The sequence below is a fragment of the Pleurodeles waltl genome, chromosome 4_1, assembly GCF_031143425.1.
Source record: "Pleurodeles waltl isolate 20211129_DDA chromosome 4_1, aPleWal1.hap1.20221129, whole genome shotgun sequence".
NCBI classification, from domain to species: domain Eukaryota; kingdom Metazoa; phylum Chordata; class Amphibia; order Caudata; family Salamandridae; genus Pleurodeles; species Pleurodeles waltl.
Genome location: NC_090442.1, coordinates 773,065,261 through 773,080,484, shown reverse-complemented (window position 1 = coordinate 773,080,484; position 15,224 = coordinate 773,065,261). Strand labels below are relative to the sequence as shown.

General features: G+C 49.0%; 1 protein-coding gene across 4 annotated transcripts in view; it reads right to left on the bottom strand.

The window, feature by feature from the left end:
- ADM2 (adrenomedullin 2) overlaps positions 1–14,508 on the bottom strand; it is a 114,742-nt gene extending 100,234 nt beyond the window's left edge. Inside the window, exons 1-2 of one of the 4 annotated variants that reach the window (XM_069229440.1) lie at positions 13,348–14,508; positions 6,963–7,151 (exon numbers count right to left, since the gene is read on the bottom strand). In XM_069229440.1, the coding sequence (XP_069085541.1) occupies positions 6,963–7,084 (122 nt within the window). In that variant the 5' untranslated portion in view covers positions 7,085–7,151; positions 13,348–14,508. Of the gene's footprint in view, positions 1–6,962; positions 7,977–8,481; positions 8,561–13,347 lie in introns of those variants that run through there. The other 3 variants (XM_069229441.1, XM_069229439.1, XM_069229436.1) reach the window with 3 other exon arrangements.
- Between the last annotated feature and the right edge of the window lie 716 nt (positions 14,509–15,224).

Below are 15,224 nucleotides of genomic sequence, written 5' to 3'. Positions count from 1 at the left end.
CACGCTATGCATACATTTGAAATCTATTTTAAAACACTACTTTAGTTTCTGCTATGTACTCTTTCTTTAGGTGCTGATGTACAGTGTTCTCGAGTTTCCTAAACCTATGCCTAAATTACTCAATCAGTCAGGTTTATTTGCATTCTGGGCCTTGTAATCCTGATTTTTGGTGGACAGAATAATGAGTGAGCAATAACCTTTAAACAGCGTCTACCACCTGCACGCTCTGTTGACACTGATCGAAAAAACTTTCAACTCAAATATTATACTTTCAGTTTACTTCGGGAGTTTGCAACAGTGGTCTTGACCCTAATATCTGCTGAAAAAACCTCCAGCGAAGCAGATGCTGGATAACAAACAAATGTCAAAGCCAATTGGTCTTGTTGAATTTGCTAACACAGCAGTATTAGCACATTAGAGCGAGACACATGGGAAGGAGCCAGCAGGAATAGACAGAGATGGAAATAGTTATAAAGCGATGCCTGGTTAAGTTCAATGCAAGCATTGCAGTGAAGTGGAAGGGTATGCCCAAACCACCAAAAGCTTTAGGAGAGAGATGACTAATCCACGGGGCCGAGCCAAGTTGATCTCTGAAATGGGCTGGTCAAAGAAAGTCAGTGGTTGAAATGGGTGGCTTTGTAAGCAGTAGGCCTCTTTAACAGATGTTATGTTATGTATATTTGTAAAGCACACTATCACCAATGAAGGTCCACTGGCTTTGAGAATGTGCCTAGCTCTGCCTATGGTAGGTTGGTTAATTGAAAAGCCAGGCTGTCAGCTTCTTGTGGAATTCAAGAAGAGAGGAGGCGGCTTTTATGTGGAGTAGGATGTTGTTCAATGCTTCAGAAGAAATGAAAGAGAATGCCCGTCCTCCTGATCTGGCTCTGTGTAAGCGTGGGATGTGTGAAAGTAGGAGTCCTGAGGAGCACAGGTGCCTGGGTGGCTGGTGAAAGGAGATTTGACTGCTCAGGCAGATGAGGTCTAAGGTGTGTAGTGCCTTGTATGTATGTGTGAGGAGATTGCTTGGTGATCGCTGCATAGACAGTGTTTCCATATTCCAATCTGCTACTGACTAGGGTATGAGTAACAGTTTTTTTAGTGTGGCTTGGGAGTGATTTCAGGGTGTAGAAGCAGGATGCTGTGACGGTGTTGACTTGTGCGGTCATGTTCAGTTTGCTGTCGATGATTATTCTGAGGTTCCTGATGTGGGTTTTGGGTGTGTGTCTGAGTTCAGCTGACCACCATTTAGAGTCCCATGGTGAGGTTTTTTGCTGAAGATCACTCCTCCTATCTTGTCATGTTGAGTTTCAGAGAGTTGGCTTTCATCCAGTTAGCAACTTCGGTCATACGGATGGTGAACTTGTTCCTTGTTTTGTGGGTCTTGTCCAAGAGGGTGAGTATGAGTTATGTGTCGTCTTTGTAGCAGAGGAAGTTGATGTTGTCTGAGTGGATGACATTAGCCAGAGTGATCATGTATGAGTTGAAGAGGGTGGACTGAACAGTGAACTCTGAGGCACTCCACAGATGTTTGCGGGCTTCTGAGGAGTAAGGTGTCAGGCTTACAGCTTGTGTTGTAGCTGTACTGTAGCTGTGCCATGAAAACCCAGACCTAAATATTAGTGACCACCACCGGTGTTAAGAGTATAGCTGAGGATCAGGAGCGTGGGTTGGGGTGAACTAAAAAGCTACAGACTAGAGACCTGCTAGTGGATTTTCAAGGAAAGGTAACTCTGGGTCTGTTGAGGTATTTGTGTACTAGGCACAGTGCATAGAGAGAAATACCATGTTACACAGAAAGCCCTTGTAGAGCCGGGCGAACTGCAGACAAGGTCTCTGTTACGCAAGCTAAAAAACGCTCAGACTGCTGCAATCTACCCTATTTGCATCCTGTCCCTCAGACCCTTTATAATTCTGAAGTGGACAACTTTTTAGTACCCAAGTGGACAACTTTATAGTACCCAACTTTTTAGCACCTGCTGGTAGCAGACAATCCTTGGGCGGAACAGTGGACAGTATACATTTAAACTGATGTATGTTAAAGAAGCAACCTGGAAAAAAAAGATTGTACATGGGGTCTAAGTGTAGGCTATTACTGAAAAAACATTGTTTTAACTTTCTGAGGGTCTAGGTTTTAATTCAAAACCTCCTGCAGTGATAGTGTGGACCTGTTTTAGGTACCAAATGTGGCCAACTCAGTTATAAACTGATTGAGTTGCAGATGGTTGCTAGGCATCCATTTTTGCACCTCGGATATCGAGAGAGGTTGGACAGTCCGTAGTTGAGGTACCTCTGAAAACTTAATATGCATCTGGGTATCCTCTGCCTGTTATTCGGAATGTATAATAATATTGGAAACAAGATCAAACAATGACCGGTAAGTATATATTACAGATCCAGTGACTGAACTGGGGACTGTGGATCCCATTACATTGCCTCGTTGTCCTGGCAAAGAAAAGGACCTGATTTAACTTGTTGAGTTCTGCACATCAAGAAGGAAGAAAACCAACTAATGGTTTCTCTGAAGCCCCCAGCATGGTGGACAAGTGATGCAGCAGGGCCCCTGGGCCACCGTTACGAAGCCTGCACTGAAGTCCAGCGCGACCAGAAGCGCTGCTGCTCCCCAGATCCGAGCAGAGCTGACTCCACTCCTTGCCGTGACTCAAAGGCCAATTGAATTTGAGATAGAGCAACTTTTTGTCTAAAAGGAGCTGCAGCTGTGAGATAGCTCCCTTTTCTGGAATCTTGGCCATTGCAGACAAGGTGCTTATTAGTTGAAAACGTGCTAGTTCGTTCTGAGACAAGTTGGGCTTTATAATGGGAGAGGTTGTCAAGTCTTCTTTTAGGGAGTAAAGTTGGAACTTCGCTCCCACCCCCAAGAGACAAATCACAATTTAAAAAGGAGGCACCAGTTTTTCAAAGTTTCTTCATTCATATTTTCGTTTTATTATAAGCTTTTTATCTGGGTGAGTTAAGCGTCCCACCATTTTATCCAGAAGAACCAAAACGATCCACATAGGTTTCGTATTTCCCCAGAGCTTAGGTAAATCCACCCAAAGTGCGCTGTATTTTACTCCCAATCGTGTATTGAGGTGAAATGAGGTTCGGCTGTACGTGAATGCCCGTGATGACGATCTCCCGTACCCGTGGCCATTACTTTAAACTCCATAGTACGCGGTCGAGGAAGCGACGGTTTGCCACGAGCACGTGATGACAGCTCATTCAGATTTACATTTCTCAACAAAACGAATGTATTAACCCAGGCTTTTATAAAATGGCTGCTTACAAAAATGTCAAATACACGCCAGGCCCGATGATTTTGGATATGTATCCTAAGCTGGTCCCGTGGAGCTGCATTCAGACGCCCTTGGTGGCGCACAGGTGGCCCTTTCGAGCGCTTCAAACCAGAGGCTCAAATATACCTCCCTCGCACACACCACAAAGGGGCCCTCACGCACATTCACCCAATGGAATTTACTTTCTTTTCATCCCCTAGATTTCCATTCCTGGACTGCCCATCAGTATGAAATGTCAGACAGGGTGTAATTATCACCCTCGGCGCGGGAAAACACTTTATTTCCGACTCAGGGCTCACAGGGCCGCCTTTGTGCTGCGTGAAGGTGGGAAAGCACACCGCCCGAATGGTGGGGGGGCTGCCCCCGCTGTCAGGGGGACCCAGGAGCGAACGTGCCCACAACATTCGTGTTATTGTACCTCTCGGTTTGTCCCTGCGGCGGCCTTGGTCCTTATCTTTTACCTCTCAGTAGCTGGCGAGGATGTCATGTGCCTCGGCACAGTCGAAGAAAATGGCCTCTTTGGCTACTGTTGGGATATTAAATTACAGCACTTTTCAGGTTTTCATGGGCCCTGGTGGCACTGCACCTGCTGCACCAATGGTAGCAACGCCAGTAGCTATTTACCCTGTAACACCTAATTTTCTGATGAAGTACCTTCGGCGTTGTCCCCACAGCAACCTGTCCCTTATCTAGCACTGCCAGGGGTGGAGGAAACACGAAACCTCTGCAGAGGAGAGGGGCGTGGGCAGCCCTGGGGAGAGCCACGCTAGGGTCTGGCTTCCTCTGATCGCCAAAGCACGGACAGGTCCATCGAAAGATGTAAATCATACAACAAATATCATAAAACAATGATAAATTAAAAAACACTGCATTGTCCACGTTTCTCAGGGTCTCGATGACAACCGAGTATACTGCTGAATTGAGTGACGTTTAGTTGAAGTTATATTTTGTAATCATGAAGCATTCAAGCATTCCTCCATGGCCTCAACATAGCCACAAATTCCCAAAATGTAAAGTAAAATGATTTTATATTAATTAACCATATATATGGAGCATAGTTCCTGTACTGAATTGCTTCCATGGCTTGTCAAACTGGATGGTGAAGGAAAATGATACATAGTGAAGTAAAGATAGAGGCTGCAGACCGCACAATGTAATCAAGTGGGGAAACTCTGGGGATGGGTATTGTCCCCTGTATCCCCCTAACTCCATAATCTGGGAAGGATAGATACTCCCCGCCCTTCCCCAGGTTCCTAACCTCTCTCTCTGCCCCAAACCGTCTGGTCCTTATAATGTACCTCTCTGTTTCTCTCATGCATTAACTCTCTCTTTGCCCCACACAGCCTGGTCCTCATCTTGTACCTCTCTTTGCCCCACACCATCTGGCCTTGCCTTGTACCTCTCTTTGCCCCCACACAACCTGGCCCTTACCTTGTACCTCTCTTTGCCCCACACCAACTGGCCCTTACCTTGTACCTCTCTTTGCCCCACGCCATCTGGCCTTACCTTGTACCTCTCTTTGCCCCACACCATCTGGCCTTACCTTGTACCTCTCTTTGCCACCACACAAACTGGTCCTTACCTTGTACCTCTCTTTGCCACCACACAAACTGGTCCTTACCTTGTACCTCTCTTTGCCCCACACCAACTGGCCTTACCTTGTACCTCTCTTTGCCCCACACCATCTGGCCTTACCTTGTACCTCTCTTTGCCACCACACAAACTGGTCCTTACCTTGTACCTCTCTTTGCCCCACGCCATCTGGCCTTACCTTGTACCTCTCTTTGCCCCACACCATCTGGCCTTACCTTGTACCTCTCTTTGCCCCACACCAACTGGCCCTTACCGTGTACCTCTCTTTGCCCCACGCCATCTGGCCTTACCTTGTACCTCTCTTTGCCCCACGCCATCTGGCCTTACCATGTACCTCTCTTTGCCCCACACCATCTGGCCTTACCTTGTACCTCTCTTTGCCCCACGCCATCTGGCCTTACCTTGTACCTCTCTTTGCCCCATACCAACTGCCCCTTACCTTGTACCTCTCTTTGCCCCCACACCATCTGGCCTTACCTTGTACCTCTCTTTGCCCCATACCAACTGGCCCTTACCTTGTACTTCTCTTTACCCCCACACAAACTGGCCCTTACCTTGTACCTCTCTTTGCCCCACACCAACTGGCCCTTACCTTGTACCTCTCTTTGCCCCACACCATCTGGCCTTACCTTGTACCTCTCCTGCCCCCACACAAACTGGCCCTTACCTTGTACCTCTCTTTTCTTTGCCCCACTGTTTCGAGTCCTTATCTCGTACCTCTCTCTTTGCCGCACACTGCCTGGTCCTTACCTCGTACCTCTCTCTGGTTCTGAACGTGCTACAGGTTGCCCCAGCCCCTCTCCTCTCTAGCTGTGATGCCCCCTGAACCGCTAGTTCTGTTCCTGGACCCTTCTGGAGTGGATGCCCCATATTCCCGGGGCCCACTTGCTGCTTTGGCTCCTGGGTGTCCTGCCGCCGTCCCACAGCAGCACCCAGGGTGTTGCCTGGGCAGGTGTGGTGTCTCAGGATCCCCCACTGGGCGCACCTCCGCTGCTGCTCGTACTTAGCCACCAATACCTCTAACCCTGCATGGTGATCTCAGGCCAGGGCACTCTTGCGTCACCCAAGACAAGGAGTCGGGTTGCATGGCTCGAGGCTGTGATACCGAGTTACATGTTCTTCAGGCAGGGTTGCATCACCCAGTGTTTAGCCTGGCAACAGACTTGCATCACTCGGTGCACAAATGGGACAGATGCAGGGCTGGCATGAATAGGGTGCAAGGTTGCATCACCCAGCGCATGGATGGCTTGATGCAGTGCTGTATCCCCCTGTGCCCAGGTAAGAAGCAGGGTTGCATCACCCGGCGCATGGATGGCTTGGATGCAGGGCTGAATCCCCTGTGCCCGGGTAGTAAGTAGGGCTGCATCACTCAGCATATGGATGGCCTGGAGGCAAGGCTGAACGCCCCGTGCCTAGGTAAGAAGCAGGGTTGCATCACCCAGCGCATGGATGGCTTGGATGCAGGGCTGTATCCCCCTGTGCCCAGGTAAGAAGTAGGGTTGCATCACTCAGCATATGGATGGCCTGGAGGCAAGGCTGAACGCCCCGTGCCTAGGTAAGAAGCAGGGTAGCATCACCCAGCGCATGGATGGCTTGGATCAGGGCTGTATCCCCCTGTGCTTTGCCGAGATGCAGGGCTGTGTCCTCCTAAATTGGAAGTAGAGTTGCGTCATCCAGCCCATGTGTGGCCTACCCGTGCTTCCCTGAGATGCAGGGCCGCACCCCCTAGCTTCCTAGGTTGGAAGCAGGGTTGCATCATGCTGCACATGGCCCGTCGTCCACCGCATGAGGGATGCAGGGTCGCGTCAGCTAGTGTTTGGCTGAAAAGGAGTGTTGCATCAGCCTCTGCCTAGGCTGGAGGCAGGGTAGCATCACCAGTGCAAGGCTGAGAGGTCAAACTGCACCAACCAGGAGTAGCAGGGACGCAGCACGGTGACTAGGTGGGGAGCGCATGGCCCCGGATGCTGAGTTGCATCACTCAGTGCAAGGCTGGAATGCAGGGTCGCACAGCTCCTAGGCAGATTGTGACTGTCTATAGTACCACACAGTCCTACGTTTTCACATACCAGTGCTTACCTGGACTCAGGTGGGAGGTCCTCGCGCCCGGAGTGCATGGGGAGGGCCCGGCACATCGACAGGTGCAGCAGGCACAGCAGGCTGATGTAACCCAGGGCAGCAGGCGGCAGCGGGGCCTTCATGGGCAGGCCGGAGAGAGTCCTGATCCGGGAGGGGAGGAACCCCGCGGGAGCACGTGCAGAGCGGCTGCTGAAACACAATTTATGAGACATGAGTGAGAGAGGCGGGAGGGCGAGAGGAGACCAAGGAAGACTGAAGAGGGCAGCCAGTGGAAGGAGGGGGAGGGGTGCGACAGAAAGGAGTGAAAGAGAAAGGGCGGGGTGAGGGGTAAGTCAGAAGTGAGTGTGTGACAAGGAGAGACGGGGTTAATAAGGGAAGGAGACGGTGCAGATGGAGATGAGGAAAGACGCACAAAGTGCGCGAGAGGAGGAATGGGGACTGAGGAGAAGCAGAAAGAAGAGCACGAGGGAGGGGGAGAGGAGTGAGGGACAGAGGCGAAGTGAGGGATTCTCAGAACTGGGCGTGAACTTGAAGTAGAAGACATAAGAGGAGAAAGAGAAAAGAAAGCGGTGGTAAGTTAATACAGAGGTAGAAGATAGAGACGGGCGCCAGTGGTTGTGACTCCCGACTTAAAGAGATGCGTTGAAAGAAGGGGAGCCCACGATAGTCTTCACAGGTAATAACTCTCACAGAGCAGGCAGACCGCAGCAGCGCAAACTGTGAGTAACCCGGAGGCAGCGCCAGAGAGCTCCACGTAACAGGCTGTGTGTCACCAGAGTGGAAAGAGGCGCCAGAGCCGTCCGGATACCGAAGGAGGAGAGGATGGGACTTAGGGCGGCAAAGAAGAGAGAACCAGGGAAAAGCTGCAGGAGGAACATGCGAAAGGGGCAGGAGAGGGGTTGTGAGACTGAGAGTGGGGTAGACCATGGATGGGGCAGGGAGAGGGCGTGGGAAAGATGGGAGAGTGTGGAAGGGAAGACAAAACAAATCGTGGGACGGGGGGGGGGGGGGTGTTAAAGAATGAGGAAAATAATAATGGAAAATACACAGAGAAAGGGGGGGGGGGAATAAAAACTTAAATATGAGGTGAGAATAGATGGAAGCGACAAGACCGATGGCACTGCTAGGCTCAGTGGAAGAGAAATGAAAAAAGCGCAGAAAGAGACATACGGGTGAGCGAGAGTATGAAACGGAGAGAGTGCAGAGGACAAGACCGGGGGGCTATGTTGGCAAAGTAAGAAGGGTTCAGTGGAAAACGAAAGAGGAAAGAAGGAGAACTTGAGAAAAGGAGTAAAACATAGTGAGAAAGAGGGACAGAATGAAATCTTGAAGGAAGGACAGATGCTGGGGGTTCAAAAAAGGAAGGTAAAAAACTAAGATCTGTCTTTAGAATAAGAAACTGAGATGTGTAGAAAAGGAGACAATTGAAAATAGGAGGCGAAAGGGAGAGAGAAAGGGCGAGAGGGGCAGGCGCCGCCGGTGAGGTGCAGGAAACAATAAGCCGGCCTCGTGCCCTTACAAGTGTCCCAGGCGCTTTCAGGCTGCGTTTGGGCGGCGGACGCGCTGTACGTGTAGCCCAGAGCAGAGCCCACGGCTGCCGCACCGGGGAGGTGTGTCTGAAGGGAGGGGCGGGAGACACCCCCGCTCTGCAGGCTCCGGGCCGCGAGCCCTGAAGAATCAAAGCCCACACTATATGCGACGTCAGAGCTGCGAGGCCCCAAGAAGCACCACTGGAAGCCGGGGACCCCGGCCTACACCGTGGAAAACGTGCACCCTAAAATTATCCTCACAGACGTGTATATGTCAAACAAATACATACATGACAAAATATGCTATTTCGTTACAAAAATGCCAAAATAGAAAATTTAATGGGAAGATTGGAGCTTTTCGAAATGTAGTTTTATTTCTAAAAGGAAAAAGCGATATGCTCGGTTCTAACATATTTGTTTTTTTTTGCTGTTAAAGCAAGCTGTCTTATTTGTTGGTGCGTACAAGTGCCCCAGTTAATAGTATCAGTTGTCCATATTAGTTTCTATGTGCTGTAATTACGCTTCTCTCTCAAATCAAGTTTAAATAAGTGATTCAGACCATGGCAGGCGATGAGGGTGGGTGTGGAAGGTCATCTCTTCCACCACCCACCAAATTTTGAAATCGGTGCTAGCCCTGCAGTGATCTCTGTCTTCAGAGGCACCTCCACCATCACCGAGACTCCTGTCAAGGGAGAAGTAGGAGACATAAAATAACACCCCCACACTTTGAACCGTGGATCAAACAGCTCTGAGTGAGCACAACAAGCAAGCAAATCTGACAGTCATTCTGCACTGCTGCCCTGAGGGAAATTTCAGATTCTTGATTTCCTTCCTTCTTTCCATCCTTTTTTCAATCTTTGTCGTCTTCTACTGTTTTTCTTTTTGTCTTTTCCCACCTTGCTTTCATTTATTTTTTCTATCCTTTTTGCACCTTTAGCCATTCTGCCTTTACCATCCTTTCATGTTTGTTTTATTCATCCTTCCTTCTCTCCATTCTTCTTTCTGTTTCATTACTCCCTACTTCATCCATCATTTATCCTTCCTTTTTCTAGCTTTCCATCCATCCGCCAAACCCCCGATCCACTCATCCTTCTTTTTTTCCATCCATCGCGTTTTCTTTTTTCTCAATCAGCTGCTTTATTCATCCTTCGCTCCATTTATCCTTCCTTCAAGCCATCGTCCATTCTTCTCTCCTTTCATCTGCCACCCCCTTCAAACATCTATCCCTGCATCCATCCATCAGTTCTCTCTCTATCCTGCCTTCTTTCCACAGAGCCTCCCTCTCATCCTTCCACTGCAAGAGATCCTATGTATGAGCTTCACTGAGACAAGTGTCCAGTAAATGACAAAGAAGCCATTACATTTTTCAATGTTTCATAGAACTGCCCAATGCGACCCAACCCCGCTCAGACTGCTGAAGCGGGGTTAATGATGCCCTGGCCCCCGTGAACGCACTAGACGAGACCGCACACCCAACATTTTTGTTTTTTTCCAGTGCATGGAGATCATTATTTTCTTTTTCTGTCTGTGACCGACTGCCTTACCAGGAAGCAATTGACAGAAATAAGCACTCTAGACCGTCTGCTCTAAATAAGGTGGGTGATGTCCCTAGTCAGCCAGGCCCCGGTCCACTGGAGTAAGTTTTCCGAAGGCACAGCTTGTGGGAGCAGTGCTGCTGGAACACTGGTAGTCCCACCAACTCAGAAGAGAGCCGGAAGACCAGAAGGACTTAATGAACAGGGGTTTCGTCACATTTGTGATGGGGTAACATGACCGCAAAACTGTACACCAGCCCTTCATTTTTAGCCTCTAAAGTCAAATCCCTGCATATTTACAAAGCTCCTAATATTTTTAACTTTACACTTTGCTTTTCATGTATATCACTGATGTAACAAGGGCTCCCGTGGTGCGGGGGGGGGGGGGGGTGAGAGCACAAGCTCCAGGGGGCCCACTCAGCATAGTACACTGTGTACGGACAGCAGGGCTCTGACTGGATCGACGGGGGTGGGGCACCCCCTTGGGGTACTTTGCAGGGGGGGCTCAAATTGTGTTACACCACGGATGTATATATTTATATTCAATTTTATTCTGTTAATATTATTGAATTTTCTAAATAGTCGCAGTACTCCTGAGTAGGTTTTACAGAACCACAGACTAAGAACTGCTGCTCTAAAGTATCAAAATCCATTCTGAAAGCTAGTGGATCGTCAATGAAATCTGCAGGATGGGAAGCATCCAATTCACACTGCAAGTTCTAAAGCATCAGGTTCCACACTGCAGTCTAGATGCACAAATACTCCAGAGTCCACACAAGTTGTGTAGCATCAGGAGTCACTCAGGCAGCTCTAAAATGTCAGCGCCCTCACTGCAAGCTCCTGAGCCCACCATGCTAGGTCTGGGTTCCAAGGGTTCACACTCTGTTCCGTAACGAAAGGAAGTCGAGCCCACTCTACAAGCTCTATGTTACCAACAGCCACACTGAATAGTACCCATGATGCACGCTCTGTAGGCATCAGACCCCATACTGTAGGCTTCTAGCTCAAAAGGAGCTGCCATGCAAGATCTGAAGCATCACAGCTCACGCTGCAAGCTCTGTCCCAACTTATCCCTTGCTGCAAGTTTCAGATCACTAGAGCTCACGCTGCATACCCTAGGGAATGCAAACCTGACCATAAAGCTTTGACACATTGAGCCCACACTGCAGGTTCTATTGCTCTGTGAGAATGTGAGGCCATATTGTGAGCACTAGAAGACTAGAACCCACACTACAAGTCCGGAGCCACCTTCTCCCTCACTGCAAGCTTCTAGAGCATAGCGCTCACATTGCAGGTTCTATTCCTATGTGAGCACGAGAGGCCATTTGGTAAGAACTAGAGCCCACACAACACGTTCTGACCCACCTTATCTCTCACTGCAAGTGTCTAAGAGAGCTAGAGCTCACACTAAAGGTTCTATTGCAATACAAGCACCAGAGGCCATGTGGTAAAGGCTAGAGATCTAGATCCACAAAACAAGTTCTGAGCTACCTTATCCCACACTGCAAGTTTCTACAGCGTTTCAGCTCAAGCTAAAGGCACTATTGCTATGAGAGCTCGAGAGGCCGTATTGTAAATACTAGAGAACTAGAACCCACACAACAAGTTTTGAGCCACCTTATCCTCACTGCAAGTTTCTAGAACATTTTAGCTCACACTAAATGCTCTACTGCTCTGTGAGCACCAGAGGCCATTTTGTGAGGCCTAGAGAACTGGAGCCCACACAACAAGTTCTAACCTACCTTATCCCTGACTGCAAGCTTCTAGTGCGTTAGAGTTCACACTATTGCTATGTGGGCACCAGAGGCCATATTGTAAGGGCTGGAGATTACAGCCCACACAAGCTTTAAACCACCTTATCTTTCACTGCAAGTTTCTAGGACGTTAGAGCTCACACTATAGGCTCCATTGCTATGTAAGCATGAGAGGCCATATGGTAAGGGCTAGAGAACTAGACCCCAATTTACAGGTTCTGAGCCACCTTCTCCCTCACTGCAAGTTTTTAGAGCATTAGAGCTCACACAAAAGATTCTATTGCTATGTGAGCATGAAAGGCCATCTTGTAAGGGCTAGAGAACTAGAGCCCACACAACAAGTTCTGACCCACCTTATCCCTCACTACAAGTTTGTAGAGCGTTTGAGGTCACAATAAAGGCACTATTGCTATGCGAGCACAAGATGTCATACTGTAAACCAGAGGTCTTCAAACTGGGGGGCAGGCCCCCCTAGGGGGGCCTGAAGTGATCCCGGGGGGGGAGACAGACTCTAGCCAAAAGAAGCATTATACAGATAACAGGCCTTCGTTTTCAGCAGAAGCATGTTATTGCATTTTTAAAAAGGTAACATTACTTAACTCCAATGTTTAAATAGGTCTAGACATATTTAAACATTGCCATCTTTATCAAATAATTGTGAAAAATTCTGAGGGGGGCCCAATGATTTTTATTTTTCAACTGGGGGGGCGTAGCATTAAAAGTTTGGCGACCACTGCTGTAAGCACTACAGATCTAGAACCTACACAAAAAGTTCTGAGCCCCCTTATCCTTCACTGCAAGTTTCTAGAGTGGTTGAGCTCACGCTGAAGGATCTATTGGAATGTGAGCACAAGAGACCATATGGCAAGGGGTAGGGAACTAGACCCCACATGACAAGTTCTGAACCACTTATCCCTCACGCCAAGTTTCTAGAGCACACTGCAGGTTCTATTGCTATGTGAGCACGAGAGGCCATGTTTTAAACATTAGAGAACTAGAGCCCACACAACAATTTCTAACCTACTTTAACCCCCACTGCAAGTTTCTAGAGCTTTAGAGCTCACATTGCAGCTTCTATATTGATGTGAGCATTAGAGGCCATATTGTAAGTACAGTCGAACTAAACCTCACACGACAAGTTCTGAGCCACCTTATCCTCACTGCACGTTTCTAGAGCGTTAATCCTCACACCAAAGGTTCTACTGCTCGGTGAGCACCAGAGGACATATGGTGATGATTAGAGAACTAGAGCCACTTGACAGGTTCTAGGGCACCAGAATACCTGCTGCGGGCAGCATGAACATGGCAGCCCACTGAGCAAGTTCTAGAGCGCCAAAGTTGACCCTGCATGCTCTCTGAGCATGAAAACTAACCCTGCTGGCTCTGTAACATTACTGCTACCGCTAGCCTTCCAGAGCCCTAGCTGCAGGCTCCACAACACCAGAGCTGACACACCAGACTCTAGGGATCTAGAACACACACTGATGGTTCTACCTCACCAGAGTCCAACCCGGCTTTCCATACATTCTCTTATCATCAGTAAATGCTGCAGGTGGTCTCAGATTACCTGCAGAGCTTTGTTTTTCTCGGTGGTGGATGGACCAGGCGTCTGAGCCTTATCTCTGCGCCAGTGGTCAGTCTGTAGGTGAAAGAAATGACCCCGAGCCCTGGATTCTGAGGTTTTGACCGTAGAGAGCTCTGATCCTCAGGGTTCTGGTGATGAGATCCCCGTTATTGTGACTGCTCAAGCTCTGATCCCCTAATATCAGCAGATCTTGGTGTCTTCATATTCCGCCCCCTAGCGCTCAGTCCCAAAGTTCTGAATCCCAGTGGCCTGACTCTGTGGCCTTCCACTCTTGGAGCTCTGATATTCGGATCTTTGATTCCAAGTGTTCTTTTGTCTTATTTCGAGGTTCCGAATGTCCAAGTTCTGGTGCCTGTAACTCTGATCCTCTTAGCCCTGACCCAGACTTGTGATTCCTGGAGCTCTAATATTCGGGGCTTTAATTCCGAATGGGTACGTGCTTAGTCCCAAGCTCTGATTCCAAGCACTTAAATGTGATCCCTGCACATCAGACGTCAGACTCCGTCCTATTTCTGGACCTCTGATTCGCAGAGTTCCGACACCCCGGAGGATGGATTCGCAGCCTTCTGACTCTTTAACTCTAATATGCAGAGTTGTGATCTCCGGAGCTTGGATTCGCAGAGTTCTGACCTTCGGAACTCGGATTTGAAGACTTCGAATCTCTGGACCTCCTATTTGCAGAGTTATGACCACAGGAGTTCTGATTCACAAAGTTCTGATCCCCGGAGCTCTGGCTTCCAAAGTTCTGTTCCCCAGAGCTCTGATTCACAAAGTACTGGTCCACAGAGTTCTGGCGTCCAATGTTCTGATTCCCAGAGCTCTGATTCCCAAAGTACTGATTTCGGAGCTCTGATTTCCAATGTTCTGATCCCCGGAGCTCTGATTTCCAGGCTGAGGGTCCCCGGAGCACTGAGTGCCAATGCTCTGATTCGCACCAGAGTTCTGATCCTGTGAGTTCTGATTTCCAATGTTCTGGTCCCCAGAGCTTTGATTCCCAAAGTTCTGATCCCCGGTGCTCTGATGTGCAGAGAGCTCCGATCCCCAGATCTCTGACCCCGACTTCTGACTCCCGAGCTGTGACCCGCGACGAAATGATCACCGCGAGCCTGCTTCGCGGAGTCCCCCCTCCCTCCTCCTCAGTGGATGTCTCAAACTCGAGCGTTAAGTCAGGTGAAACACTGGATCCCAGTCCTGCGAGGCGGGGTTAGCGCCAGGACGATTAGCCCGGTCTCTCACCGCTGCCTGTCCTGCTCCCCCCATGCTGTGCCTTTCTCCCCTGGCTGCTTCTCCACTCTTTCCCTAGTTCTGAACCTCACACAACCAGCTCGACGCCTCTCTGTTGTAGCATTCATTCAGCGATTCACATACTAGCGTGAGGCGTCAAACGCATTATAGGACAAATGGCACAATCCACAAATGCGTCACATGGCTGGAAGGCTGTTGTGAGCTTTTGTGGGAGCGCCTCGAAGCAGCACCTTAGTGATGAGTGAGGTGCTGTGGTATTGGGGCTTAGCGCCTACCTGTCTGATTGAGGAAAGAAGTGTGAGAGACAGACGCGCAAAAGTGCAATTGTAGTTAGCTGGTGGTAATGGTTTACTTTGCAGGTCACGAGTTATGCTTATAATTTCGTTGTCTCTTCCAATTAATTCCCCATGATGCCTCCTGCATTTGGGTTAAAGGCTCTGAGGGCCTTGTTATAGTGCTCATTGAAGCACTTGGTAAAGTGCACACTACACACCGAACCGCCTCTCGATGATTAAAACACGTGTTTTTGTTTCCTCTATTCCGAATGAATCTTTTCTATGAATTGAGGACGGGTGAAGTGCTCAGTCGCTTTGCTAGGATTCAGGCTTGTGACT